Source organism: Varanus komodoensis, unplaced genomic scaffold (assembly GCF_004798865.1).
Source record: "Varanus komodoensis strain SLA01 unplaced genomic scaffold, ASM479886v1 scaffold35, whole genome shotgun sequence".
NCBI lineage: Eukaryota > Metazoa > Chordata > Lepidosauria > Squamata > Varanidae > Varanus > Varanus komodoensis.
This window is the reverse complement of record NW_025335856.1, coordinates 3,018,671-3,045,614: the sequence shown is the minus strand read 5'-3', so window position 1 is coordinate 3,045,614 and position 26,944 is coordinate 3,018,671. Positions and strand designations below refer to the sequence as shown.

Sequence of the window (26,944 nt, the reverse complement as noted above, 5' to 3'; positions counted from 1 at the left end):
CGGGGGGACACGAAGTGTGCAACAGACACACTTCGACTCTAGTGGTCCTCCTCTCTCTCGCTTCCCTCCTGCCTCAAAGCACAGGCAGGCTTTGCACACGCCTGTCCCACGCTCGCCTCCTCAGAAATACGATCCGCTGAGTTCTTTGGGGCACTGCATGCAATTCATCACCAAGTAAAAGTTGATTTCGGCAGTTTCCGGACAGTACTGTACCCTTGCTCAATTTGCATATTTGCTTGCTTTGCATAATTTGTTCTGCAGTTTTCGCTTTTTAAAATGCTTTCCTTTGATCATCACAGAGCGGGTTCAAAAGACTGTGTGGAACATTTGCCCCACATTTCAGCCCCTTCTCACATGTGCAGAAACACAGCTGAAATGTGAAGTTCTCCAGGAACTAAATTCTGGGCTTGACGCAACATTCTGCACTCCAACAAGATCATGGAATAAATGCAACCCTCTGAATTATCTCTGACCAAACAGAAGCTGCAGGGTTTCTAACACATACAGCAGGTTTTCCAAGCGCCACGAGGAAGTTTAAAGCCCTTCCTGTCCTATGGGGAAGGCCTGCTATCCCTACAGATTAATTTCAGGGCTGATCTTTCTGTCTGGTGCTTCTAGTCCTGCCTGCAACCTTCTCAACAACGACAACAAACAAAAAATACTCACAGATTAGCATTTGGTTTCTCCTAAAGAACCACACAAATAACTGGGATGGGGGTGGGGGTGGGGAGAGGGAAAATAGAAAAGTTCCCATAGCTATGGTTACGGTAAACATTTAAAGCCTTGCGCAGCACACACTCCTAATAGTTTTTCCAGTTTCTTAATATTGATACACATGCTACAGTTATGTCCGCAAGCGAGCGAGTCAAAACGGCACGGAAAATAATAGTGCTACAAAACTGTGCTTTGCAGTGGTCCTTTTTGCCTGCCGTAATCACCTTGTCCGTCCCCACTCAGTCCCCGCTTTCCCACCCACCCCGGGCCCTGCCCAAACGGATCGGGCGTCCTGCCCACGTTCCAGCTTCGTCACAGGCCAGGCCGCCTTGCTCCTCAGAGATTTGCTCCGTGGAGCAGGGAGCCAAGCGGCGAACGAGGACAAGTTCCCTCCGACAAGAACAGCTCCAGGCAGAGCATTTGACACATTCCGGAATTATACAAAAAGAGAGCAGAGAGGCCATTTTGCAATGACGAGGATGCTTGGAAAGGTTAAAACAGTTCCGAGATGTCTCATCAACCCTTCTCGACTGTGCTGACTCTGTCCACCAGCTACTGGACACCTCCCTCGTTGACCCGTGGACCCACGGAGTTTATGTCCGCCGAGGAATGGTCCTGGCACAGCCGACAGTGTCTGCCAACGGGCATCGGGGTCGCCCCAGGGGTCCCTTTTATCTTTCCGACTTCACCTTGTACTTGAGGGCAAGGTAGGCCAGCAGTCGGAGGATCAGGAAGAAAATCCCCAGGACAATAAAATCAAGGTAGAGCTTGGCTTCTTCCACGTCCAGCTCCTTGAGAATCTTGATGGGATCCTTGAATGGGCAGTCGGGCACCTTGCACTCCAGCTCGCCTCGCTCCAAGGAGTAGATGGTCAGGATGACGCCTTCAAAACCGTACCTGAGTCGACACACAGAGAGACTGTTAGCAGAGCAGCCAAGTCCTGCAGAACACCCTTCGGGAGACTTCATTCTGAGGCAGAACCAAGCCACCGAGGACACAGTGGAGCCCTGGAGGGAACCTTAGAAAGAGGTGAACACGCTGGAGTTCGGATCGGGGCAGCTGCATGGAGCTCGCTTCCACGTGCTCCAGCCCACCTCCTCCGTTCCAGACGGCAGTGCGGCTCTGTGCTTCCAGCTGCAATGTGGACTGCCAGCTTCCTGATGCACGGGCCACGGTTCCCACTGGCGTCTGGGCAGTGCCAGATATTAACCGTGGCCTGAACATGCTCCGATTAGTCATGAAAGGCACATCTGGGATCTTTGTGCACCTCTGTGCTTCCAAGGAAGAGCCCTAATGCCGGCTCAGATCAAAGGCCTTCTAATCAAGGAGCCCCAGCACTTGCCCAATGCTGTGAGTTGCTTGGGGTGGCTGAAGGGAATAGACAGGGCACTCCCATGGCTGCCCTCTTCCCTGACCCATGTTGGTGACCCAAGGGATGCTCTGGAGGCCCAGTTGGCCGCAATGGCCAAATAGCCCTTAACAGATGGCACCTCCTTCGTTAATTTCTGCAATCCCCTTTCAGACTCAGTTCCTTGAACCCTTCTGAGCTTAGCTGCAGTCTTTGCAGTGCCAGCTAACATTCTATTTATTTAATTTTTTTTGGTTTTCCCAGCAACGAAGATGGTCAGGGGACTGGAAAGAAGCCCCTGTGAAGGGAAACCAAAAGAACTGGGCATGTTTAGCCTTTGGAAGGGAAGACTGAGGGGAGCTAGGATAGCCCTCTTTGAGTATTGGAAAGACCTTCACAAAAAGGAGGGACAGAATCTCTTCTTGATCACCCCAGAATAACCAGCTCAAGTTCCAGGAAGTTGGATCCTGGCTGGACACCGAGAAAAATCTGACTGCTAGAGCAATGCAACAATGCCTTGGCCATGGGCTCTCCCATCCTGGAGACAACAAGATGCAGCTGGGCAGACATCTGTAAGGGATGCTTGAACCCAGAGTCAACCCAAGGTTGAACTCAGTGGGTTCATCAACCCTTTCCAACTCTACTATCCCATGATTCCATATTTGCATGATGGTAGTAATAGTGTTTAGGATGGCTTGGCCTTGAAGCATTCACTAAAACCTGTTAGTTTTGCAGAAGTCCTACCATAGATGTATATAAAAGGTAAAGGTTTCCCCTTGACGTTACGTCCAGTCATGCCTGACTCTCGGGGGTGGTGCTCATCTCCGTTTCCTGGCCGAGGGAGCCAGCGTTTGTCCGCAGATGGTCTCCGTGGCTGTGTGGCCGGCGTGACTGAACACTGAAGTGCACGGCACGCTGTTACCTGCCCACCGAAGTGGCACCTTTTTACCTACTTGCATTTGCACGCTTTCGAACTGCAAGGTTGGCAGGAGCTGAGACGGAGCAACAGGAGCTCACCCCGTTGTGCAGACTCGAACCGGCGACCTTTGGATCAACTAGCCCAGCAGCACAGCGGTTTAAACCACTGCGTCACCTGCATCCCCTTAGATGTATATAGGGCTGCGTATTTTGCATGGGAACAGGTGTGGACATTAAGGGAGCCCCGCAGTTCCAAATTACCACTGCTTTGCTCTTTCCAGCATCCCAGAAATCGTTGGGAGGTATTGGGAGGCAGAGGTCCAGTGGACACTTGGTGAGCGAGAGGTCCCACCTGACGTAAGAGACGTAGGAGCTCCACTGTAGGTAGGTCGGGATGGTCTTGAAGCTGACGAAGAAGCCAGAGAAAAGCAGGACTGGGATGGCGGTGACGGGACCCACAAAAGTGGCCACCTGGGAGGCAAATGCAGAGAGAGAGTTTCAATGCCACAGTACGAAAGTTTAAGTTCTGGCTTTTCACGGCCTGCCCGCCCCCTGTGTGTTGGACTACAAACCTGCAGCCTAGCAGGGGACAATGGGGTATATACTCCCATACCTTGGGAAGCTAGAGAAGGCATGCTCTGAAAGCACACCTTATTGAATAGGATTTCAAGATCAAGAAAATCCAGAGCCAAATGTTTCTGAAAAGGGCATTTAATGGAGGAATGTAAATATTATTTATGGAAGTGACCAGTGGGAACAAAGGCGTCCATTCCATTCTCTCATGTATCAGATCTGTTTGGCCATTTTGACCTGCTGGCCGCACAAAACCCAGAAAGATTTATTATCTACAATGAGTAAGCTAAGCTAAGATTTGGACATGCTAAGTTTTTGAATGGTTTATTTCTAACGTGCAGTAGTCGAATTGGATGCAACATTTCAGTCAAGCTATTTGAAGGAAGGAAGTCGGCCTTCTTTTGCTTCCTCTGTGCACCCAGAGGGCTCCCGCTGTCCGCTGCTGGAAACAGAATGCTGGGTTGGATGGATCTTGCCTGGTTCCAGCAAGCCAGGTCTGGTGTTCCTATTCCCCAGAACAGCTTCTCTCCTACTTACCTGCAAGGAGGTGGATGCTGCCCCTATCACCAGCCCCAGAGACTGGGCCACCAGGGCTGTGGAGGTGGCCAGGGCAGAGAAAAGCAGGAAGCGGGTGGCTTCAGGGGGCTGTCCTGTCATCCAGTAGACAATACTGCAATAGGTGATGGGGCAAATCACCTGGGGGAAGCAGAAGGCAACAGATCAGCGCCAGAGGATGGCCTGAAGGCACACAAGGCGCCCCCCACATTGAAGCTCAGCAAGGCCGGGGCTGGCCTGAGCTTGGAGGAGAGACCCCTGGGAACCTCTTGCAGCCACGGGAGAAAGGAGGGATAGAAATTTAATAACATTAATAAATCTAACTTCCTAATCCCCAACCTCGAATATAATAAAATAAACAAATGATTCTGTTTAAGTGGAAGGTGTCTCTTCCCAACCCATAAAATTGATAGTCTGATCAAAGCGATATGTTGAAAACCTGCGTATTGGGTTACTGCGGTATGTTCTACGCGGGTCTTCGACTCATGGCCCCATCTTCCACAGGGCTGCTTCTCCACCATGGATTCTCCTCTGAGCCTTGCATTCAAGGAGCTGTTCATGGTGCAGAACCTGAGGCCCACGCTAGGTTCAGCTCCTGGACAGTCCAGAGCAAAACCCAGAATGGACCATTATTCCCGTGGAAGACCTCCACGGCTTGAGACCAGCCCAGAAAGTGTGGCGCTTGCACGTGGTTTACTGGATGGGAGATCTTGCCATGAACATGTGATCCTTCTGGTCAAAGAACTGTCAGCATAATACTGGACCATATTCAAGGAGATGTTCTGGACGTACAAGGTGCTAAGCCTCTTCAGACCAGCTAACCCGAAGGAGCACCTTCACCCCTATCATTCTGGGCAGCAAGTCAGGGCCTTCCTTGTCATCAGGTCACCTGTAGAAGAACGTCAGATGCCAACTAAGGGGGGCCTTTTTAGTTGTGGCCCCTGCCTCTGGAATCCTTTGTCCCTTGCCCCATCTCTGCTGGTGTTCAGGCATCTGCTGAAAGCTTATCTGTGTTCAGAAGCATCTGTGAATTTTAATTTCTAGCTTGGTTGCTTTTCTTTGTTCTTGATGGGGTAACAAAGGGCAGTGTATACATATTTTAAACAAATATGTCCCCAGGTACAGGAAAGGAGTTAGGGGAGGTGATGAAGGGAGGCAGGTGGGACCCAAGGAACATTTTGCCATTCCCCCGGGAGAAACTGCACCTGTTGAATTTCTGCCCACTATGTGGCTATTAGAAACACAGGAAAATATCGAGGGGAAAACGCGGTGAGCCTGGACGTGAATGCAGAGCAAGCACAGCAAGAACCTCACCTGGAAAGGAACGTCTGCCATGGTTTTGGCCAGGAAGTAGGCCTTCAGGCTGTACCAGTAGTTGAGATGCTCTCGCAGGAACACGGACATTTCCAGGGGGACTGCAAGGAAAGGGGCAGAGCACGGTGGGCATTGCCGTGGCAGAGCAGTGGAAGACGTGGCACCACGCGGCACAGGGCCCGGCCCCCATTCCAGCCTTCAGGGAGTGCCCACGGAAAGGATTCCTCTGCCTGCCGCCACCTCCGAGCTGTTCTGTGGACCCATCATTGCTCACTCGTGGCCGCTTAGGAGTATTCAAGAGAGCAACCTGGCCTTCTAGTTTTGCTCCTAATTTTGAGCCTTTTCAGAGTTTTGTTTTGGTTTTTTCCCCGTGTTTCCCTCCCTCCCCCTTTTTTGGTGGTGGGATTGGGGCTACAGGGTGGGAAACACAGTATTTTTTTCAGCCCCGCAAGTGTAGCTGCACTTCTCTGCCACCCCACAAGGGGACCGAGAGGTTGTAGGGCAGAAAGGAAGGGCTCTTTGCAGACAGCCCGTCTCAGTTCTGCACCAGGACCAAAAATAACCGGAGCAGGTTAGCAGCCTTATCTAGCAAAGGCCTTGCTCTCCGGCTGCCCTGCAGGAGCAACCGTGGCTTGCCAGTTCATCGTGCGATTTGCCTACGGCTTTTGCAGGGAGAGAAAATAGGTGTTTGGGTGAGAAAATAAACAGGTGCTACTGAGGGAGAAGATCCTTAAAGTGGTGTGGAATATACATAATTATTCAATAACAATGATTCAATAATAATAATTCAATTATTCAATAGTCTTTTCAAAATCGTAAAATGCCCATTGAATTGCAATTGGTGATAAAGATGCATTTTCCAGTACCATTTAAGATTTTGCCTCTACCTGCTTGTACAACCAAGTACCCAAGAAGAGCTTTAGAGTTCAGACTCCACCTCTACCTTGTGCACAAGTTCTTAAGTTTCTTTCTGTTTCATTTTACCGGTTCATCTTATAGGAAATGGGTATTTTGTGACCCCTCCCTCCACAGCAGCCACGTCATGAGAGCACCCACAATATCCTTCCAAAATTCAAGCTGTACTTTCTGCCCCAAGCTTAGATCTCTCTGGGGTCTTTTGTTGACTCCAGTGCAGCAGCTGGAAGCATGGAGCTATGAGGACGTAGGAATTTCTCCCCCACCTCCTTTGGATGTGGATGCCCGACCTGCTGAACCCCAGTGGAGCAACAAGCCAGCTTCTGGTATCACTGTAGCCCCCTTTGCTAAAATGAGGGATGGGGGGGCTGGACTTACACGTGAGGACGGTGGGCATCAGAGCAGCGAACATGAGGAACAGCATGGAGAAGAAGAGGAAGCCGGTGTTGTTGAAGACCTTGGCGGCGTCATTGCCGATGTGCAGGTAGAGCAGGCCGATCAAGACCCCGATGCAGATGTGTGACATGAACCGCAGGTGGGTGAGCACCTGGGCAAGGAGAAGGATGGCATGTTCAGGCTTACTGTCCTGCACAAGCCTCCCTTCAGAGGAAGGCCCTCTCCACTCTAGACCAAATTTTCCATGGAGACCCTGGCCGTGTTCCTCTTCCTTCATGTGCAACCTGCTTGTTCACCAGCTTCTTGCTCTGGCCGAGAGATGAGGAGGTGCAGTGGGAAGCACCAAGCACGTCCTGCTTCCTTGCCTACCACGCGAGCAAGAGGGAGCCAGGAGGAGAAAGAGGGCGAGCAGCGAGAACACCTGGTCGGGGACCATCGAGCGTATTTTGCCCAAGGGCCCTCCAAGGCCCAGAGAGGGCCCTGTAGGTGGTGGTGTGGAAGATGGGCACTGCCATCTTTCTCACCACCACCACCACTGGACAAGGCACTGCCAGTCAGCCAAGAGTGGGCTAAGCTGGTTTCATCCTGAGCACTCCTTTCCCCCTTAGGCCTGATCCTGGAATACCTCAAGGGAGGCTTCTTAATCAGAGCTCGGGCTGCACCTTGGTCCCAAGGACCTGGGAAGGCAGAGATGCAGCCCAACCTGGATCTATAAGGCTCCTGCCCCAAATTTCTTGAAATAGCCCCAAGTGCCCATTGGCACAGGGGGCAATTCTCAAGCAGGGTTGCACTGGGGGAGCAAAGGGTTAATCTCCCCTTTCTACATGCTGTCACTGCCCTCAGATAACCCAGGCATGGCAGCGAAGCTTAAAAATAGGCTGCTTCAGGGTGTCCTGGGTTGGGGTGCAAATTATTTGAGGGATGGATTTATCTCAGACACTTCGCATGAGGAATTGAGTGGCGAACCTTCTGGGAAATTTAAATGCATCCCAGTAAACATTTCTGATTTTTACGTATAGAAATAAGTGAATATATGCAGATTTTATGCAGACTCATATCCTACAGGCCTGCTCTGACTCTTTTGCATGCCTAGCAATGCCCGTGTGGGGAGGGCTTCCAGCCAATCATCCCCAGCAGCCCAGCCAAGCTCCCCAGCCTCTTCGGGTATGCGCCCGCCCTGCACCTCACCGTGTCTCTCAGGATGGAAAGGAAGGTCCTCTTGAAGAGAATGCAGAACTGGGTCAGGGTGCTGGTTGCAAACGTATGGCTTTCGATGTGATCCATATCCTGGGGACGAGGGCACATGGCCAGACAGAAAGAAAGAGAAAGGGAAGTTAGGAAAGCCGTTAACAATCCCGGTTCTTAAAATGTATCTTTAAATTATTTTTTTTTCTAAACCTTTATTTTGCCCATCTGTCAAATTGAAATAGAAGGAGATCTGCAGAAAGTGTAAGTGAAGATGCGAAGGATGTTGGAATCCTGTATGCTCGAGGCAAAGTCTGTTCTCCCAGCACCTATCTGCATGGAACCAACGTGGCACTGCCAATGCACGAGAAGAGAGTTTCAGCAGCCGTGAGGGGCCCCCAAGACTTGCAGAAGCAACTCGAGAAGAGGAGGCTCCCGAACAGCCCCCTGAAGGCTGGACCAGCTCCGTGCTAAGGAAAGCAGATGGGGTTTTGCCAGGGCAGCAGGAGGTGCCTCTGGCGAGGGAATGAAAAATGGAAGCACGGATTGTGGGAAGGGCCACGGCTGGCTGGGACCTGAAGCAGAACCCCAAAACAGAGAGAAGGACGACTGGGCACACCTCCCTGGGGTCTTTGCATCTGAAAAAGAGGCCATTTTGTGGCCAAAGGTGGAGCCCCATTCTGGGGAGAAAAATGAGGGATGGCACCTTGCGAGGACCATAGGCCCCAAATGCCTTTGATCTTCCAGTTGCAAGACCGTCGGCTGGGCTTGCTCGGCTGTCCCACTCACCGGCCCGCAGTGCTCCTGGCAAGAAGCGTCCCTTTTGTCCGGACTGCTCTTCTTCTCCACCATGGCGCAAAGCCCATTCTGGACCGCCTGGAACAGCAGCGGGTTAAGGTCGCCGTACTCGCCCGAGGCGACTTCGATAACTGCAAGGGAGCAGGCAATGCGGGTGAGTGAGCCAGGAGCACCCAAGCTCCCCACAGCACCCTGTTGCCATGTAACACTGACATTTCTAGACACACAATATTGGTTAAGAACCATCACGGAAAGCGTGTTGCACCTTCCTCAGGCTGGGAAATGAATTCCGTTTTGGAGAATCCATTTTATGGCATTGATTTTAAATGACGTTAAGCAGATTTTAAAGATGGAATGGTAGAAGCTCTCAGGTGCTCTCATACAAACAGTGCCCCCCAGCCAGCTTGTACGGCCAGCATCTCAGCCTTGGGAGAGGCGTTCCAGCCTCTGGAATGGCAGAGGGGAGCTTGCAAAAGCCAGGATCCGCCAGAGAACGGGTTGTTGGGGGAAAGGAGGCGGGGCCAGGGGAAGGGGCGTCGGCTTCTGGGGGCCCTGAGTGGAGGTTCAACACTGATGCATTAGCACAAAAATCCACAAATCGATTGGCCTACGAACCGATCCTCATTTTAAGCTGGCAGCACTTACTGAAATCGGCTGGGTTGTGGTAGGTGGGGCAATGCAGGCCCAGCCCCTTTAGGTACGGGATGAGGTTGGGTACCGCTCCCTTGAAGATGCACTGCCCTTGGCTCAGGATGTAAAGCTGAAAGGGGAGTGGGGTGGGGGGAGAAAGAGCATGAGCACAGGCACGAGTCTCAGGCCTCGTTTCTGAGGAGGGCCCGTCATGAAAGAGGCATCTCGGAGCCACCCAGGTTGCTCTCCAGGCCACGCTGGGGAAGCTCCCACGCAGGGAGTGCAATGGAGAGTCCGCTACTCCCGCCCAGGGGCCTTTCCCGACTGGCTGCCCGTCCAGGTGTCCTGGACTGCGATGACCACTGATCCCGGCCAGCATGGCAGGAGGAAGCTGCTCCCCCGGACGGAGGCCTCCGGAAGCCCTCACCTTGTCAAACTTTTCGAAGAGTTTCGCACTGGGCTGGTGGATGGTGCAGATGATGGTGCGCCCGCCCTGAGCCAGGGACTTCAGCAGGGAGACCACCTGGAAGCAGGAAGCACTGTCCAGGCCGCTGCGGGGGGGGGGGGCAGGAAGAGAGATGGGGTGAATGCCGGGGTCTGCGAGGGCAGCAGTGGGAGAGTGCAGAGCACTGGGTGTTGCTTCTCCGGTTTCGGCCAGCTGCCTTCGCTTTTCTGCTGATTCTGCAAACTGGCTTTCCTCGCCCCCTCACTCTGGTGTGGCGGGATGGGATGCATGACTGGGCGCCTACCACTCTCGTTGCACAGCTGCTTCTCCACCCTCAGAAAGGGTTCTCCGCTGCTTGCTCTCCCCTTCTCCTGGATGCGTTCTTGCCTCCCCGCGGCCCTTGAACCCCAGCTGCTAAATCCGGCATATGCTTCTCACTGCCTTGGCCACCCAGAGCTCCTGCTCCGCTTCCTCTCGGTGGCTGCCTCTCCGTGCCAGCCTCCAACTCCCGTCCTACCAGAGCTGCCCCTGGGCAGCCCCAAACAGTCAGCTCTCTTCGGTCCTGGGAGCTCCCTGCCTTTTGCTCTGAGGTTTGTCCCCATCCCCCGTTGGCTCGCTCCTTCCTTTTCCGCTTACCTGCCTTCCACCACCTGGCCTGAATGCTTGACTCTCACATGGGCTGATCCTGGATCTGAACAGCACCTTCCTTGAACAACGCAATGGCTCTCAGAACATCGTCGGCCTCCTGTCCTCGGACCTGCTCCCCCGGCCCTCTGATACCTTCGCAGTGACCTTCCCACATGGGAGGGGCCTGATCCTGACACTGCGTCCCGCCCCTTCCTCCAGGACTAACCTCCAGTGTTCTGTGAGATGCAAAGAGATTCATGGGATCTCCTCTCCACCCATACGGCAAGAGCAGTGCCTGGATCATGTGCCCTCCCCCAGGTGTACACTGGGAGCAGAAAGAGGCTCGGAAAGGTGTGCTTCTACCTGGTGGGTTCATCAAAAAACATGACTGGGGGGTTGTTGACCAGCTCCAGAGCAATGGCGAGGCGTTTGCGCTGTCCTCCAGACAGGGACATGGTGCGGGTGTAGGAACATTCCAGAAGACTCAGGGCGGTCAGTATCTCATTCACCTGAAACAGGTAGAAAGCAGGCACACGTGCTCAGGTCACCTTGGCTGGATGAGCACCACTCTGATTTCATGGTGAAAGCAGGCATGTGCAAACTTGGGGGGGGGGGGACTCCCTTGGGGAGAAGTGGGCATGGCCAACAGCAAAGGGGTGGGGCTAGAACAGCAGCACAACCGAGTTTAACGCTCTCTCTGCCAGTAACAAGGACACAGGAGAGATATTTCAGCTCTTCAGCACGGGAGAACAACTGAGCACAAGGTAGGGGACAGCGGGGCAGAGAAAGGGCCCTGTGCCAGTTTTGGGGCTCCATGGATTTCCCGGTCGCTCCCGGTCAGTGTGGGTCAAGTTGTGTGTGAGGGCTTGGGTTTGATTTTTGCAGCCTTCTGCCTCTAAGATGGGCCACCTAATTTGCATTTGAACACGCAGTGCTGAGGCAATCCATGCAAACTGCATGATTTGTGCAATGGGCTAATTTACCCAAGCGGCACGATCTCCATCCACCGGAAGCCAAAACAGTGTCCTTCTAGCGCTATTCCCACCAGCACATCATGCAGACCAAATTCGCACAGATCACAAATTCACACACTCTCTGTAGCACTGTTTGTTTGTTTGTTTAAAAAAAATGGGGGGCAACAAAACTGGGGGGGGGCAAGCTTTCCTGTGCAGAGTCCTTTCTTTCCTCCTTCTCAAATTTCTATCAGGTCAGCAGCTATGGACAACCAGAAGTGACTTCATGGTTGGTGGGGGAGGGGGACTTTTCAAATACAATTGGGGAAAATTAAATTAAAATGGGGCATTATCAGACTCTGTTTTCTGTTCCTTTTGGATCAGGGGATGCTGGGGGTGTGGGAGGAATAAGCTTCCCCTCCCCTACAATTCTAGCAGGTGAACTAACTTACCAGCTCTTTCTTCACCTCCTGCTTCTCATTCAGCTTCAAGTTGGCAGAAACCTGAGTGGGAGAGAGCAAATATTAACCTTCAGAAGCTGACTCTCCAGTCCTGCATCCAGCACATGAATGAAGATGTGTTCATTTTTAGTCTCTTGGAAATGGCAGAATTCTCTGTATGTAGCTCAGCTCTGGGGAGAACTTCTGGATGGAGAAGTTGCAGCATTATCAGTCAAAAGATATTGGCCTGCTTCACACAACACAAGCCAGAGTACAGATTAGAGTGTGGATTTTGGTCGGCCTGTGGATTTGTGCTGTGTGAACCCAGCTGTGCTCACAACCCACAGTTTATGAGCAAACGACAGACTGCAGGTTCCCTTTGACCACAGAACAATGGCCTTAAGTTAAAAGAAACCAGATTTGGACTGGATACCAGGAAGTATTTCCTCCCTGTCAGAGCAATATGACAGTGGAGCCAGCTGCCCGGAGATGTTATGGGCTCTCCCACACTAGGGGCATTCAACAGCTGTCCAGGCAGTCATCTGAATGGGATGGTGCAACTTATTGTCCTGCAACAGCTGAGGGTTGGACCTGAGGGACTTCTCGCCCCTTCCAACCCGATTCTATGATTTGCGGTTGTTCATGGGTTGTCAGCATGGCTGGGTCTGCATGGCACGATAACACACAGTCAGCCTCTATTCTGGCTTGCCTTGTTGTCCTGTTCCCATGGAAGGGAAATCCGTCAGTGGCTACTAGTCCTGGTGGCCACATGTTTACTCTAGTGTCAGAGACACCCTGCTGAGGGACACTGGTTGCTGGGGAACTGGATGGGAGCACACTGCTGTTGTGTCCCATGGGCTGGCCACCGTGTAAGGGGAATGCTGATCTAGACAGACCCCTGGTCAGATCTAGAAGGATTCTTCTTATGCTCTTATTCTGTCTCTCCCTCCTCAATGGGCTTTTGGGGTTAGAAAAAGCCTAGAAGAGTGGGTGGGTTACCAAGCGAAGAGACTGTCGTCCCCTGGTAGGAGTCCGTGACTGGCGTGGGGCGATGGCCCATGGAAACCCTCCTCTGGGAGCAAGCTGGGCCCCTTCCTGCTAGACCTGGCACACCCCGTCCCCCCCTCCGGCCTGCATCCCACCCCAGCGCCACTCACCATCATGGCCTCGCGCACAGTGAGGTGCGGCAACAGCATGTCGTCCTGCATGATGTAGCAAGACATCTTCCGGAAAGTGCGCAGCTCTCTCTGCCGCCCGTTCACAAGGATCTGCCCCTTCATGCCCGTCTCCCTGCAAGAACAAAGCAGCTCAGGCTGAGCAGGCCGTTTGCCTGCTTTGCAAAGCACATCGCAGATGGTGCCTGGCGTCCTCTCCTTCCACCTGTCCAGCTGGGCCAAGCCACTGCCTCTCAGCCATCAAAGCCAAACAGGGAAGGATGTGTATCTGGCGCCCGGGCCTCGTTCCAGATCTGCCCCAGCCCAAACCCTCCAGCACGGACATCATGCGCCACCCACGGGTCTCCCGCAAATGTGTCTCCTCTCTCTTGCTGGCCCTGGAGGTCCTTTCTAGAATGCACGCATTTCTCTCCTCAAAGCCTTCCTCCCCGCGAGGCCCTTTGGGGCATCCCCTTCGTTCTCATCTCTGAAGCTAAGTCTGTGCCGGTGAGCCATCTCTGTCTTGCCCCTGCTCTGTGTGAAGCTTGGGATGGGAAGCTCCTTGGGGCAGAAACAGTCTTCTTGGAAAATCACGCATGTTGATTGTGCAACGTGAATTTGATGGTAGCCACCCCATCAGTGGGGCAACAGGGGTGACTACACAAGCAAATATCCCAAACCCCTCTAGTCAAACATCAGCCTTTTAAAGAGACGGGAGTGCTGCCTCACCGGTACCCAGCCAGGATGTTCATGAGAGTGGATTTCCCAGCTCCAGAAGGACCCATGATCCCAATGAGCTCGCGGCGGCAAAATTTTCCTGACAAACATTTCAGCAATGTCTTGTATCCTGGAGCAGAAAGAGAGAGGAAGGAAAGATGAGCCAGCTGCAAAGCTCCGGAGAGGTCCTTGGGGTGGTGTGAACAGGCCTTCAGGATCTCCTTGGGGTCTGGTTTTGTTTGCTGCACTTTGACCTGAGCATTGCTTTTGTCACGGGAATCGGACCTCCTGCAAAGATCTGCCACAGTTCCTGCTCCATCTTTTTATTTATTTATTTTATTTATTAAACCATTTCTATGCCGCCCCATTCGCCGAAGCCTCGGGGCGGCTCACAACATAAAGTTAAAATACAAAAAATAAATCTTCTTCCCATTCCCTGTCCTGCAGAGCTCAGGTTTTTAAAAATCCATTTTATGTTTAGACCATCCAGCGACCAACGTCATGGGGACGATGTGCGGGTAAACTTTAAAAAAAATCACACTAAAACGATGCCGTTAAAATAGCAGAAACAAAAACAGTGCAGCTTATAAGAGGGCTAAAGGAAAGCAGTAGCTATAAAACTATCATTTTACTTACAAATAATTGCAGTAATTCCCCTGAAAAAGATTTGGAAATTGCAAGAACGGCCTGGCAGATATACAGAGGGCAATATTAAAACAAGGGGTAGACCCTCTCTTATGCTGCATAGGCAAGTGAGGGACCTCTTCTCCAACTTTATAATGAAGCAACAGATTTTTGCTTCATGTTTAACGTAGATGAGTTAACAAGCAACCTGAATGATCACATGTTGACGATTCAAGTATTATGAGTTTTAACTTGAAGGAAATAACAAAAATAAATGAAAAAATAGACAACAGTGTTCCAAAACATGCATTTTTTGACATTGGCAAATGGAGAAAACGTCTTTTCAAGGTATTCTTGTAGTCCCAACTTCTCTAGGAGAGGATTTTTTAAACCCCAGAGACAAGCCCTTTTCTTCCCAAATGCAAGAGAGATGAAGTGAGCCAGTTCTAGCATTCGCAAATTGCAATGCTTGCCCCTTTGCTAGGGGTTCTGTTGGCTTCCCCCACACTCTTCTGGTTGGGTTCCTGTGCCTTCAACAACTGGCAGCCCATGCTGACATTCTCCCATGCCTGCATCCCCTCTGCATGCCAGGGCAGAGCATTACCTGTTGAATTGCTGCCAGTCACAGCCACCAAAAAAAAAATGCTGGCAGAAAGAAGTGGCACCTTTCTGCCTAGCTGCAGGGAAACATCGTACTGAATAATGGAATAATAATGGAGCAAACCCTGTCGCATTTGTCTCACCCTCTGCAGGAATGTGGCACCCCCAAGACTTTTGGGTGGAGAAGGGTTTGCCCCGCAGGGCAAGCCCGCCAATTCTTACCCAAGCCGGGTTTCCTTCTCAGCTTCAGAGGCGCTCCGAAGTGCTGAACCTGTTCGGTGGATGCAATTCAGCACCTTGGGCAGCTCCGATCCACCCCGTTGTTCCCCGGGCTTGCCTCAGCCTCCCTTCCGCAGGCGCCCCATCCAGCCGCTGCTGTGGCCAGGCCCAGCCAGACGCTTCCTGGAACATCCTGCCCAAACCTGCGTGCTGGAATCAAGCTTTGCCCGCCGGCTGCCGCGTTCCAGGAAGGCAGCTGAGGTCAGTGCTCATCCTCCTGCCCCAAATGGACTGCAGAGCCTGGCAGACTGTCAAGAAGCAGGTTTTTCGGACCGGCAGCGACTGCGATGCAGAAGCAGCTGGGGAAGCGCCAGGGAGAGTGAGGAAGGGACAACCCGATGCCGCCTGGGCCTGGCAGGGGACGTGGCACCGCTATGGGGACGGACACTGGGTTACATGCTCAGACTTTCTGCTCCCAGTTATTGATCCAGCTGCCAGATTTGTACAAGCTCCAGCTTCTGCACAGTCTTCAAGGGCCGCCCCATGCAGAATGCTTTGCCGTGCATGACTTTGGAGGCCACCAGAGCAGAGGTGGTAGAAGGCCAAATTATTCCTGTCCAGAGAGACACATAGTGGGCCCCCAGCCAAAGCTGGCAGGACGAACACCGTGCCAGAGGCCCAAGCGATGAAGAATCCGCAGGGCCAAGCCCTCTTCCCCAAGACCACTGGGCAGCCACGTAAACACGAACTGTTGCAGTGCAGGGCCTGCCATTCCCTCCCAGGCCGTTGCTGAGAAGAACACCATGGCTGGCAGGGGCAAAGGCTGCCCACAGAGGGTCACTGTGTTTGGGGTTTTGCCTCTGGATTCACGCCCACTGGAGGCAAAGAAGAAAAGAGCCACCCAAAATGAACATGCACGGAAATTGAATAAACACACGCCAGAGAGATATGGATGATGCACACTTAATGATACCTCCTGTGGTTTTTGCTTCGCTAAGATCAGTCCCCTGGGGCTGCTTAGAAGAATGGGAAAGGGTTGCTTTGGGAGCAGGTGTTTAGACCTTTATTCCAAGTCCTTTCCCCTGGGGTAAATCGCTCCCAAAGATGCTGGCAACGGAGCGGGGAGAGGTGGCAGCCCACCAAAAAGGCAGGGGCTTCGTGGAATCCAACCATGTACAAAGCTGTGTAAATTTTGCCCCCAAATTCTTAGGGGACAAAAACTGGCATCAATGGTTTTAGAAGGACCCACCTCTAGATTCACTAGGTGGTGGGGTGGACTGTGGGCGTGTGGGGTGGGGTGGGGGGAGGGGTTATGATAGCAAAGCCATCCTGGGAATCACCGCTAGAGGGAGCCAAAGCCACGCAATTTCTTTCCACCCTGGGGAAAGCGAGTCCAACAGCTGGGGTTCAAAGCGCTCTCTTTGCCCAGTTATTTTGGGCACATCCGTGCCTCTGTTCTGCCTCTGCAAACATGCAAATACTAATGATATTGGACTTCTGCAAAGCTCAGAGAACCAGGAAATTTCTGAGCCCCCAATCCTACCCTGTCTCTGCTTCTCACCAACTGCTGCCCTGCCAGATGTTTTGGACTCTCTCTCCCAGCATTCCAGTCAAGTAGACGTGCATGCCAGCTGGGGTGTGTGGAAGCTGAAATCCCAAACAACCAGAGGGTGCAAGGATAGGGAGCTTGCAGGATGCAGCATGGACTCCTCTCTAACCAGGTGGGGCCCCCACAGTCCCCCCGAGGCTTTGGAGGCGTGGCACTTGCTGGAGTCAAGGGGAGGCGTGGTGTGATGGGGCACCTGCCAAGGCCCACCTCCAGCAGGTTGCCCCTAAGAGGAGCCGCCCAGACTTCCTTCCTCTCTCCACCTGCTTGCCCTCCACCTCCCTCGCTGGCCCAGGTGAGGGGGTGGGCAGAAGGGGGCGGGGGGCATGCTGCCTCGGCTCCATATCTGCCTACCTGCCCCTCCAGCCTGCGGGGACTCGGTTGTGGGTGCCAGCCCCGAGAGTCCCTGCAAGCCTGGAAACCTCTCAGCTTAGCACCTGCTAATCGCATGGGGCATTACTGAGGCTTAGGGGTCCGATTAGCAGGGCTTTTTTGGTCACCAAAAGACGCTGGATGCATGTGGTTGTCGCTCGCCACCTGTCTCCCCAGAGGACCTGCCAATCAGGGGAGATCTGGGGCAGGCTGGGGCAGGTATGGGGGGAACTTCGTGGAAGTCCTCCGGAACAGAGAGCGGGCCAGGAGGGAAGCAGTCCTGCCGTGCAAACCCGGTGCACCTGCACCAGAGCTGCTAGCAGGCATGTGCAGGGTTACTGCCTATTCATGTGCTTACGGAATCCCAAAAAGACATGTGGGGGAAATACAAGCACCATCCATCTCCATTGCCTGTTCTGACAACATACCTATTAAGTTGAAGCTTGAGTGCCAAGCCGAAGCTGTGCCACATTTTGTTGGCATGAGCAGCATGCAGACTTCCCAATTCCACAGGACTCTTCCATGGGCCTGCTGCATTTGTGCCTGACCCAGAGCTCTGTGTGGTTTAGTTCTCCTTCATCAACCCAAGTCAGCTCAACCAACCTTGAAAAATTTCACCAAACTTCTTGTGGAACCCCGAGGACAACTGCCTATTTTAAATAAGTGACCACTCCAAAAAACAGACACGAAATCACAGTTGCTTCTGTACTGGCCCTACTTTGTCACTTTGCATTTCTTTGAAAACCTGGCTCCAAAAGATACGGGGTGGGAGTTTGGCAGCTGGGCATCTCTCAGATGTGCATCCTCATCAGGATTGCTGGTGGGTGTGTAGGAAGCTCAGGATTAGGGTTAAGCTTTACCCTCACTTGGGCAAGCTTAAAGCTTCCCCCCACCCTACCCCACCCCACCCCCCAAATCCAGAGATCTTGCTCAAGATTTTGGGAAGAAAGCGAAGCCTTCGACCTCACCCTCCTCCCAGCCACTCTGCTGGGGAAGGGGACATGCAGACCCTCTTCCTGCAGCCCTGGGCTCTTGCCAGCCCCCCAGAGTTTTGCTGTCCTGGCCTACTACCAAGGCCCCACTGATGGCTTCTGTTCAGTGAGCTTGGGATTAAGGATTAATTGATTGTCCCTTAATTACTCAGCTCCTGTTCCCTCCAGGGAGGGAATTTCAAGACTAATGCCTTTAATTCCCCTCCCCTTTTAATTGCAAAATAAAATGGAGAGAAAGCGTAATATTTCACAAGACAATAAAGAAAAAGGGGAGGAAACCAGTAATCAGCACACTTCCCCCTCCTCACCCATGGAGTATAGTTATTGGCTAATTAGCCATCAATTAAGAGTTCCATTCACAATTCATTCCATTCCAGCACTAGAAAGAGGCAATCAGATCAGAAGCTACAAGAAGGAACCTTCTAATTAAAACGGCACAGGGGCTCTTTGGTGAAAGAGGAAAACATCCTGTGGAAGGGGCCAAGGAGGCCATCAAGTCCAACATCCTGCTATTGCAGGACACCAAGTTCACCATCCAGTTTCATTTTTGAGTGTCTCCAGTGTGGGAGAACCCATGACCTTGCTAGGCAACTGATTCCATTGCCATATTGCTCTGACAGTGAGGAAACTTCTCCTGATATCTAGCCTGAATCTGGCCTGTTGCAACCTGAGCTGATTCTTCCATGCCTTACAATCTGGTATCAGTGAGAAGAGATCTTGACCTCCCTCTTTGGGACAGCTTTTGAGGTCCTTAAGGAGGGATACCATGTCCCCCCCTCAGTCTTCTCTTCTCAAGGCTGAACATGCCCAGTTCTCTCCATCTCTCCTCACAGGGCAGTGTTTCCAAACCCTGGATCATTTTTGTCGCCCTCCGCTGGACACTTTCTAATTTACCTGCATCTTACTTAATCTTGGTGCTCAGAACTGGACACAGTATTCCAGGTAAGGTCTAACTAGTTTGGAGAATAGAGGAACTAGTATTTCTTGTGATTTGGAAGTGATGTTTCTATTAATGCATCCCAAAATGTAACCAATATAATAAAATAAATATGGGAGCACAGAAACCTCTCTCCAGATAGAAAATGAACCATGTTTAAAATGCAAGATCTTGGAATTCAATATTCCGTTCTGCAGCTGACAGCTAGGCAAAATTCTGCACAAATGTTTGTAACTCTATCTGTCTTCCCAGTGAATTTTTCAGGCCCTTCTTGGGGGTAATATTGGCAGAGGGACCTTTAACACCTCTAAGGTATTTGGGAGGCACAAAGGATTGAACCACAGGACTAGGATGTTGAAAGAATATTAAGAAGGAAAACTCGGTTCAGTGCAGCTCCCTGCAAGGTTGCTCTCGCCACTCTCTTTGCTGGGAAGGATGGGCCGAAGGGTGCTGCGGCATTCGCGTCTTCCGTGTGGGTTTCCCATGGGCAGTGGCTGCATAAACTGAATCCTTAACACATGGACCCTTGGTCAGTCCCAGCCCATGCTCCTTATATTCATATATTTCAACAGGTTGTTTACAGCCCTTCACCTGGTCACTGGGGTGAATAAAGATCACCAGGAGGTAACCAGAGAAGAAACACTCTGTTACACAACTGTCCTCCATGTCAGCCTTCCACAACGGGGCACTCCTCCGATGTGTTGGACTGCATCTCCTATCATGCTGACTGAGGATGATGGGAATGGCAGTCGAGCACGTCTGGGGAGCATCAGAAAGGAGAACGCTGCTCTTGGTGGTTGCTTGGAAAAGCACACCTCCTCAAAGCCTGACAAAGTCTCTGGAAATGTAAAGGCCCGAGCAAGGCACACCTCTAAGCAGAAGTCCATTTGACCGGCAGGCTGGGGCACCGCTGAACTCTGCAGAAACCATGGCCCCAAGCTATGAGGAACACTTGACACAAACACCCCTGCCACCCTGCCCCAACCTGTTCCACCGGCACAATCCGAGTGTTCAGGAGGGTGGCGGATTTATAAATCACCTAATCTGATCTCCTTTGTACATCTGATCCTCTCTTGCCCTGGAACCTGTTTCCCGGTCCTACTAATCTGGGTTTCTAAACTGGCCTTGACAACTGCATCTGCTAAAGCATGCGGCGGGGGGGGGGGGGGTCACCCAAGACATGACCATATGCTGAAATATTAAGAGGTCAGCAGGGGTGGGCGGAAAGAACCCCCTTCAAGGGGTGTTGTTGAACGTTTGCGTAACCAAGGTCGAGGGACGCAGCTCTCTGCATGTTGAGAAGCGGGAGGTCTGAAATTGGCAGGGTGTTTGAGACCACTTATTTATTTCTTTGATTTCTCGTTGCTACCTCAGAGAGAGCCAGGAAAGTCAGAACTGCACAGTGAGACTTCCTTAGCTCCGTGATGCAAAAGACCCCTGCTCCCACCTGCTCACCTTCCCCGTCCCCCCACTTCCAATGTAACTAGCCTCTGCATAACTATCAGCAGCAGCCCTTCCAAACGAATAGGTGCTGGGGCTCAAGCTTCCCACTGTCCTTACAACCCCGACCCCAGAGGTCCACAGCGACTCTGCACAATCAGAAACCACTTTGTCCATGCTTAGGAAAGGGCTTTCCTGCCCCCACGACTTGGCATGGCTAAGCTCCTGGGTGGCAAGGACATTCTGGGGCTCAGTTGTAGCATCGAAACAAGCGCTGGGACAGAAAGCCCCGTCAACTCGCAGGCACAGGCAGAGAACGAGGGAGAAAAACACACATCACCCTTTAGGACTGGGGGGTGGGAGGAAGAGAGGGAAACGCTGGGCCGGTTTTGCAGTAGATGGCCTTCTATGCTGTGGGTGCTTGCGGGAGAAACCCGAGCGCGTGGCGGGCTGCAGTGCTGCACCAGCTCCGAGCCACCGGCTCGGCTGCAGCTCCGGCGCTGCGCGGCTACTCGAGTTCATTGACTGCCAGTAACCCCGCCTGCCTCTCGCTCAAGCAGCTGGGAACCCAGCGCAGCCCCGGCACACCAGAGGACATCTTTCGCTGCGGGGGGGCGGGCGGGGTATTATCCTCATCAACTGCTTTGTTTTTTGAGCCGCAGCCGCAGGCATGCCGGCGGGACAGGGACAGCCGGAAGCACCTCGCATGCCTCCTGCCTTCGGGGCTGCAGAGTCCGGCCCCTCAGCCCGGCTCCAAACCGCCGCGTGGAGCGCAGCGTGCGGGGCCCCTGGGCAGGGGGCAAGGGAAGTCAGATTGCTCGCGGAGAACTGATCGTCCCAGGACTCCTCCCAGGAGAGATTGCCCCATGCGCTCCTTCCAGACCGCCAGCTCAGGCTGCCCCGCTGGTCCGTCCTGCTGTGTGTGCAGAAGAGGGTTTCCTCATGCACACCCCCCACCCCATGTTGTGCTCACAAAGGCCTGTGGGAACCCAGTTGTCTTCCACTTGACATCCCCCAGTGTTTCCCCACCGCAGTCCCCCTCCGCTTCATTCATCCTCACAACAGCCTTGTGGGGTAGGCTTAGCCTGAAAGCTCACAGTCGGCTCACAGTCACTCAGAGAGTTCCGTGGCCAAGGGAGGACTAGAACCCAGGGCTCCTGAGTTCCCGCTGCCCAGGACGCCACCCTGGCTCTCTCTTTCTCCCTCACATTAATAGCTGCTCTAGGAACCCTCTGTCTGGAAACATGCCCCGTCCAAAGAGGGTGCGTCTTGTTGTCTAGGATCCAGCCATGGCAGGGCATTTGGGTACCAGTCAAAGACCTCTGGCTCTGGACAGCCGTGTCCTCCGTATCACTGCTGAAGTGCAGCTTCCACAATTCCTTGTGGAAAGCCCAGGTGTTCAAACTGGGGCTGACCATCCTAATCCCACAAAAGCCCCACTGAAGTCTGTGGGGTGCCACGATGCAACCCGTTGCTTCAGCCTTCCCTTCTCAGCAGAGAGGTTGACCAGGGTGCAATTCTGCGGCACACAAACCATTTTCTGCTGACTCAGCTATGGCGGCGGCTGTTCTGCAGGAACGTGGCCACGCGGATCAGACCCCGGCCGGCCCACCCAACCGATCGCACGCCACCTGCTTTCAGCCCAGGGGCCAAATTCCATTTTGGAGATGTTCTCAGGGGCTACAATCGGCAGAAGCAAAGGCCGGGGCCAAATCACCCAAAATGCTGTCCTCTTTTAGCCGAGCACGGAGCCTCTAGAACGCTCCTCAGCCTTGCAAAATGAGGGGAAAGGTGGGGGAGCGGGAAAGGAGGGGCAGCCGGGGATGGGGCAGGGCCTCCTGGGGAAGCCCTGGGCCCGCACCCCAAGTTTGCTCTGACTGGCAGCGTCTCCAGCAGGCTGTACGAGCCAGCGCCTCTCTCGGCCTGAGTGCCTCCCACCCTGCCAACCAGCCGCAGCAGAGACGGGTCCACCGAGCCTCCTGACGAAGAGCTACTGTGACAAACGCAGACATGCCCCTGTCTCTGGCCCCCCCGGAAGATCTGGCGAGGTTATTTCTACCACCTCCGTTGCCCTTGGCATGACGGGGTGCCAGGAGTCTATCCCAGACCTCTTGACTAGGGTCAGGAGAAACATTTGTGCATAGGCGACTCTGGTGGAGGAAGGCTCTCCCTTCGAGCACTTTACAAGTCAATCCCAAGGAGGATTGAACTGGATACTGGCTGGCTTAGGCAGAGCAAAACTCCTTTGGGCTTTGCAGGCATGGATGTAGCCCCTCTGCTGGCAGTGGCAGCCGCCCTTTTCTTCGCTCCTGCCAAGCTGATGCAACAGGATAAAAAGTCTGCTCTGTCCAAAGAGCCCTGGAATGTGGGCTTGCACACCTTGTGGCCTGCAGAGCCGAAGATGACCCATCATTGGCCTGCTGGCTGCTTCATGGTTGCCCAGGATGAGGAAGCAAGCTAACTGTGGCGCTGGTGGCCCAGCAGGACCAGGCAGGAGGCCTGTGCAGATGTTTCTCCGGGATGTTCTTCGCTTGGTGGACGAGGACGAACGTTCCTCCCACCACTGCGTCAAGGGAGCACTCGGCACGGGTGCCGGTGAGGCAAGGTGGCCCTCCGCCTCTCTTTCAGAGCAGGGGAGAAGCACACACGCCAAACCGCTGTGCAGGAGTCCACAGGAGGCCTTCCTTAAGAGGCACGGCGCGTTCACGGCTGACCACGGAGTGAACAACAGCCGCCTCGCCCAGAAGAGCACCTGAGCTGGGCCACGTTGTTCGGAGCTTTCCGCTGTTCCTTGTGCGCATCTCAGGGGGATGACAACTGGTTTTCCTAAGGCCTGTTGCCTGATGTCCCCATGGTGCAGGTGAGGCAAGCGCCTGACAGCCTCATGGAGGGATCTCAGGTGCGAGCCCACGCCTCCCTCCCCCGCCCACACACACAGCCTTCTGTTTTCCCAACCCAAAGATATTCCGGGCTCCTTTTGGCTCCGTTTCCCCTCCTGTTTCTGGGGGCTGGTGATTGGCAACCCATTAAGGAAAGCTAATTAAGGCAGGCCACCACCTACTGCCTGCGTAACCCTCCCACGGCTTTCTGCAGCTCTGATTTATATGCAAGGACCAAGCCATGCTGCCTACACAGGATGGAGGTCCCTGGAGAGCTGAGGGGGGGCGGGGGGGGGAGAAGAAGTAATCAAGGTTGGGGCAGGAAACAGTTGTTATTCTTCCTCCTTATAATTTGCTTCTCTCCAAGGCCTCGATGCTTCGCAAGAACTGCCGGGACTCAGCAAAGCAAGGTGCCCTCTGTGATAGCAGCCCCATCCTAGAAGCAGAAGTCACAAGAGCCTGTGAAAGGCCAGCTGGACCAGACAGAGATCCTTCTAGCCCAGCACTGAGTTCATACCACGGCCCATGAAGCAGGACGTGAGCTCAGTGGTGCCTTCTCTTCCATGCTGCCAGCACCTGGGGCACATGTGTGTACTGCCTCTGACATTGGCGGTAGCACAGAGCCATCAGGACTAGTAGCATTGATAGCCCTCTCCTCCAGTCCCTTTTTAAAGCCATCCAAGTGGGGGGTTATTACTTGTGGTAGTGAAATCCATAGTTTAACTGTGCGCTGTGTGAAGTCCTCCCTTTTGCCGGAATCTCTGAATCTTTCAACCCTTGAATCTCCCATCAGCCCCTTCATGGGATGCTGCCGGCTTCTTGTGCCATTTCTCATGTTCTGCACACCAAAGCCATGGCTTGATGGTGCCCTTGGGTTCGGGCAACATGATAAGCCATAGTCCACCCAGCAACCCACCCTCAACCCCTGAATCTGGGTTATTCTATTTTCTGAGCCCAGTCAATGCTGCACAAAGTCTCCCTCCCTCCCTGGGGATTTCTGGGGGTGAATGGCGGTGCTTTCGCCAGGTCTTGCCCTCAGCAACCTGCTTCCAGCCCTTGGTCTCCAGGTAAGATTCCATTCCCTCCTGGTTTTGATGGTCAGGCCAGGCTTGCTGATGCGAATGTTGCAAAAACAGCACCATCCACCCACGGGAGGGAAATGCCGGCAGGCTTGGGAGATGCTCAGTGTTTGAAGAAGTACAAAAGAACTGCAGGGAAGGACCGGGGAAAGGAGCCTTCTGCGAAGTCCCCAGTGAGGACAGCTTGGGCTCCCCAAGAGGGGAATTCTAGCTGACTGTTGGAGAGGGAGCGGTGGGAAATGAGTGGAAGAGGAAATGGAGGCTGACAGACTGGAACTGAACGGGGGTAGGGTTCGGCTTCACACTGCAGTATTTTGTTGCAGATCCATCTGGTTCCTTGCACCACTTGGCCAAATGTGGAAGTCATGCATTTCACTTTCTAGAAGGCAGAGACTCACACAGGCAACCTGCCGCAATGGGGTGCTAAGCGAGCTTCACCCTTCTCGTGACTCAGTGCTGAGCGCAGCTCTGTTCAAACGTTAGTCATAATTTTCCAGATGTGTATTTCTGGTCATGCTTCCCCAAAGAAGCACCAGCGAATTCAGCATTCTCCCCCTGCCGTACACCCGTGATTGGCGTGCACTTGCCTGTACGCACTATCACAATATTGCATTTTGCAAAGAACCACTTTGCTTATCGGTCTCCATTTTATCCTCACAACCACCCTGTGAGGTAGGCTAGGCTAAGAACCAGTGACCGGCGTGGAGCTACCTAGCGAGGTGCTTGCTTTAGCAGGGATGAGCACCTGGATCCCAAGTTCCAGCCAGCCCTCGGACCACAAGAGCACACAGGCCCTCAGCAGCTGCTCACCTGCGCGGGGTCTTACGTGTGGGCAGGGGAGCGCAAAAGCAGCCCTCTCCTCCAGAACCTGCACAGACAAATGCCAGCCAGAGACCAGAGGTCAAGCACCTCCATCCTACCTCTCTTCCTCCACCACGAACCCTCGCGGACGGAGTACGACAGGTCGACAAACTCGATGTCCACCGCCGACCGCTTGGGCAGGTGGGAGAACCTCTGGGCATCCGTGATGTGGTTCTCCACCTTCTTCAGGTGGGTGGTCAGCAGGGGAGCATCCTGAGAGCCTGAGTTGCACACAGGGTCCTCCAGGGCGATGGAGACGCAGGTGGGGTCAAGGCTCTTCTCGGCCATCGTTGCCGGCCTGCACAAAGAAGAACCCGGGGAGAAGCGGATGTTAGAGCCAAGCAGTATTCTCATTCTCTCTCTCTCTCTCTCTCTCTCTCTCTCTCTCTCTCTCTCTCTCTCTCTCTCACACACACACACACACACACACACACACACACACACACACACAGATTCTTCCCCCAGAATCTGGAAGAACCAAATCTTGGTTGAAAGCTCTTGGGTTCACGAGGGTTATTTGTCCACCCGTGTAACCAGCAGGCACAATTCCAAGCCTAGGCATGCAGACTCGAGCTCACAGCAATCGCGGGGTCTCCAGAGAGGTGGGTGCCCATCCCCTTCCCCACCCCACCACTCATGCTTGGCACATCTTGCCCTCCAAATGAGCCCTCTGCTCTTCCCACTCACCTGGCTTGTGAGCGCTTCATAGATTCCTCCAGAGGGAGGGTCATGGGCTGCAAACCCCACCCCCTGGAGGAATTCAGGTTGTTATCGCCAATCTTGGATTGGAGACAACAGCAAAGGTTCCTCTGCAGGTGATACTTTCCATGAGGCACCTTAACTGCTTGTATAGGTGATTGGGCGATAGGGAGAAGGAATGGGGGCCACCAGGCCTTGGGAAGGCTGCCTGTCATCCCATGAGTCAAAAGAATAACTGCAAAGCGAACCCTTGACTGGCCACACTTCAGTCTCTCTCTGGCCAAAGCCAGCTGGTGACCAGGGCACTAAGGAGTGGAACCAAAATGAACGTGCTCAGCGCACGCAATGGGGACACGCCAAGTCGGACAACCAATCCAGTATTCTGGGGTGTGGACCTCCTTTCCATCCAAGGGCCTCCAGCAGTTCCAGAGAAGCTCTTGAGGGATGCATTCCAGCAGTGGGCAGGAATAACAGCAAAGTCAGTGGGACAAAAACATGAGGGACAGCGCCTTTCTCTAGCATACTGTGTCCTAACTCATTCACTGCACAGAACTAAGCCTGAGGGGAGGTCCTGGGAATGGGAGGCAGCCCAGAAGCCAGGAAACCTTCGGCTGAGTGGTGGCTGAGGGAACGAGGTGTGTCATCTGGAGAACCCTGCATGGGCAGATTGGGACCTATCAGGCCCCCAGTCCCGGAGCGTCCCCACTCCTGAACTTCTTTGGCTGGCAGCTGCTGTCTAAGGGCTCCCCCGTTTTCCAGCTCTGCCGCCCCCGTCCCCTTTTCACTGGAGGGGGCTGGGATCGAACGTGGCACCTTGTCCTTCACGACTCAGCTCAGGGCTGTACTTCCTCGGCATACAGGAGTCCAGCTCTTATGGCCTTCTTTCTGTCCTGAGGCTGAACTCGAACAACGGCGGCAGGTTCTCGATGTTTCGATCTGCACGGCACCCCCATT

General features: G+C 53.4%; 1 protein-coding gene across 1 annotated transcript; it reads right to left on the bottom strand.

Moving 5' to 3' along the window:
- Positions 1–1,385: 1,385 nt before the first annotated feature.
- On the bottom strand, positions 1,386–25,579 carry ABCG4 (ATP binding cassette subfamily G member 4). The gene is made up of 14 exons (XM_044439580.1): positions 25,351–25,579; positions 13,695–13,812; positions 12,969–13,101; positions 11,824–11,874; positions 10,782–10,927; positions 9,774–9,897; positions 9,362–9,476; positions 8,708–8,847; positions 7,922–8,020; positions 6,716–6,884; positions 5,423–5,523; positions 4,091–4,249; positions 3,333–3,451; positions 1,386–1,611 (listed from the first exon to the last, which is right to left on the bottom strand). The coding sequence occupies exons 1-14, from the start codon at positions 25,577–25,579 to the stop codon at positions 1,386–1,388; spliced, it is 1,929 nt and encodes a 642-aa protein (XP_044295515.1).
- Positions 25,580–26,944: the final 1,365 nt, after the last annotated feature.

Excerpts from the sequence above, each read along its gene's own strand:
- ABCG4 (XM_044439580.1), bottom strand. The coding sequence starts at position 25,579 with ATGGCCGAGAAGAGCCTTGACCCCACCTGCGTCTCCATCGCCCTGGAG. Across the intron at positions 13,813-25,350 it reads TTCGTGGTGGAGGAAGAGAG|GATACAAGACATTGCTGAAA; the intron begins GTAGGATGGAGG and ends TTTCTGCTCCAG. Across the intron at positions 10,928-11,823 it reads AGGAGGTGAAGAAAGAGCTG|GTGAATGAGATACTGACCGC; the intron begins GTAAGTTAGTTC and ends TACCTGTTTCAG.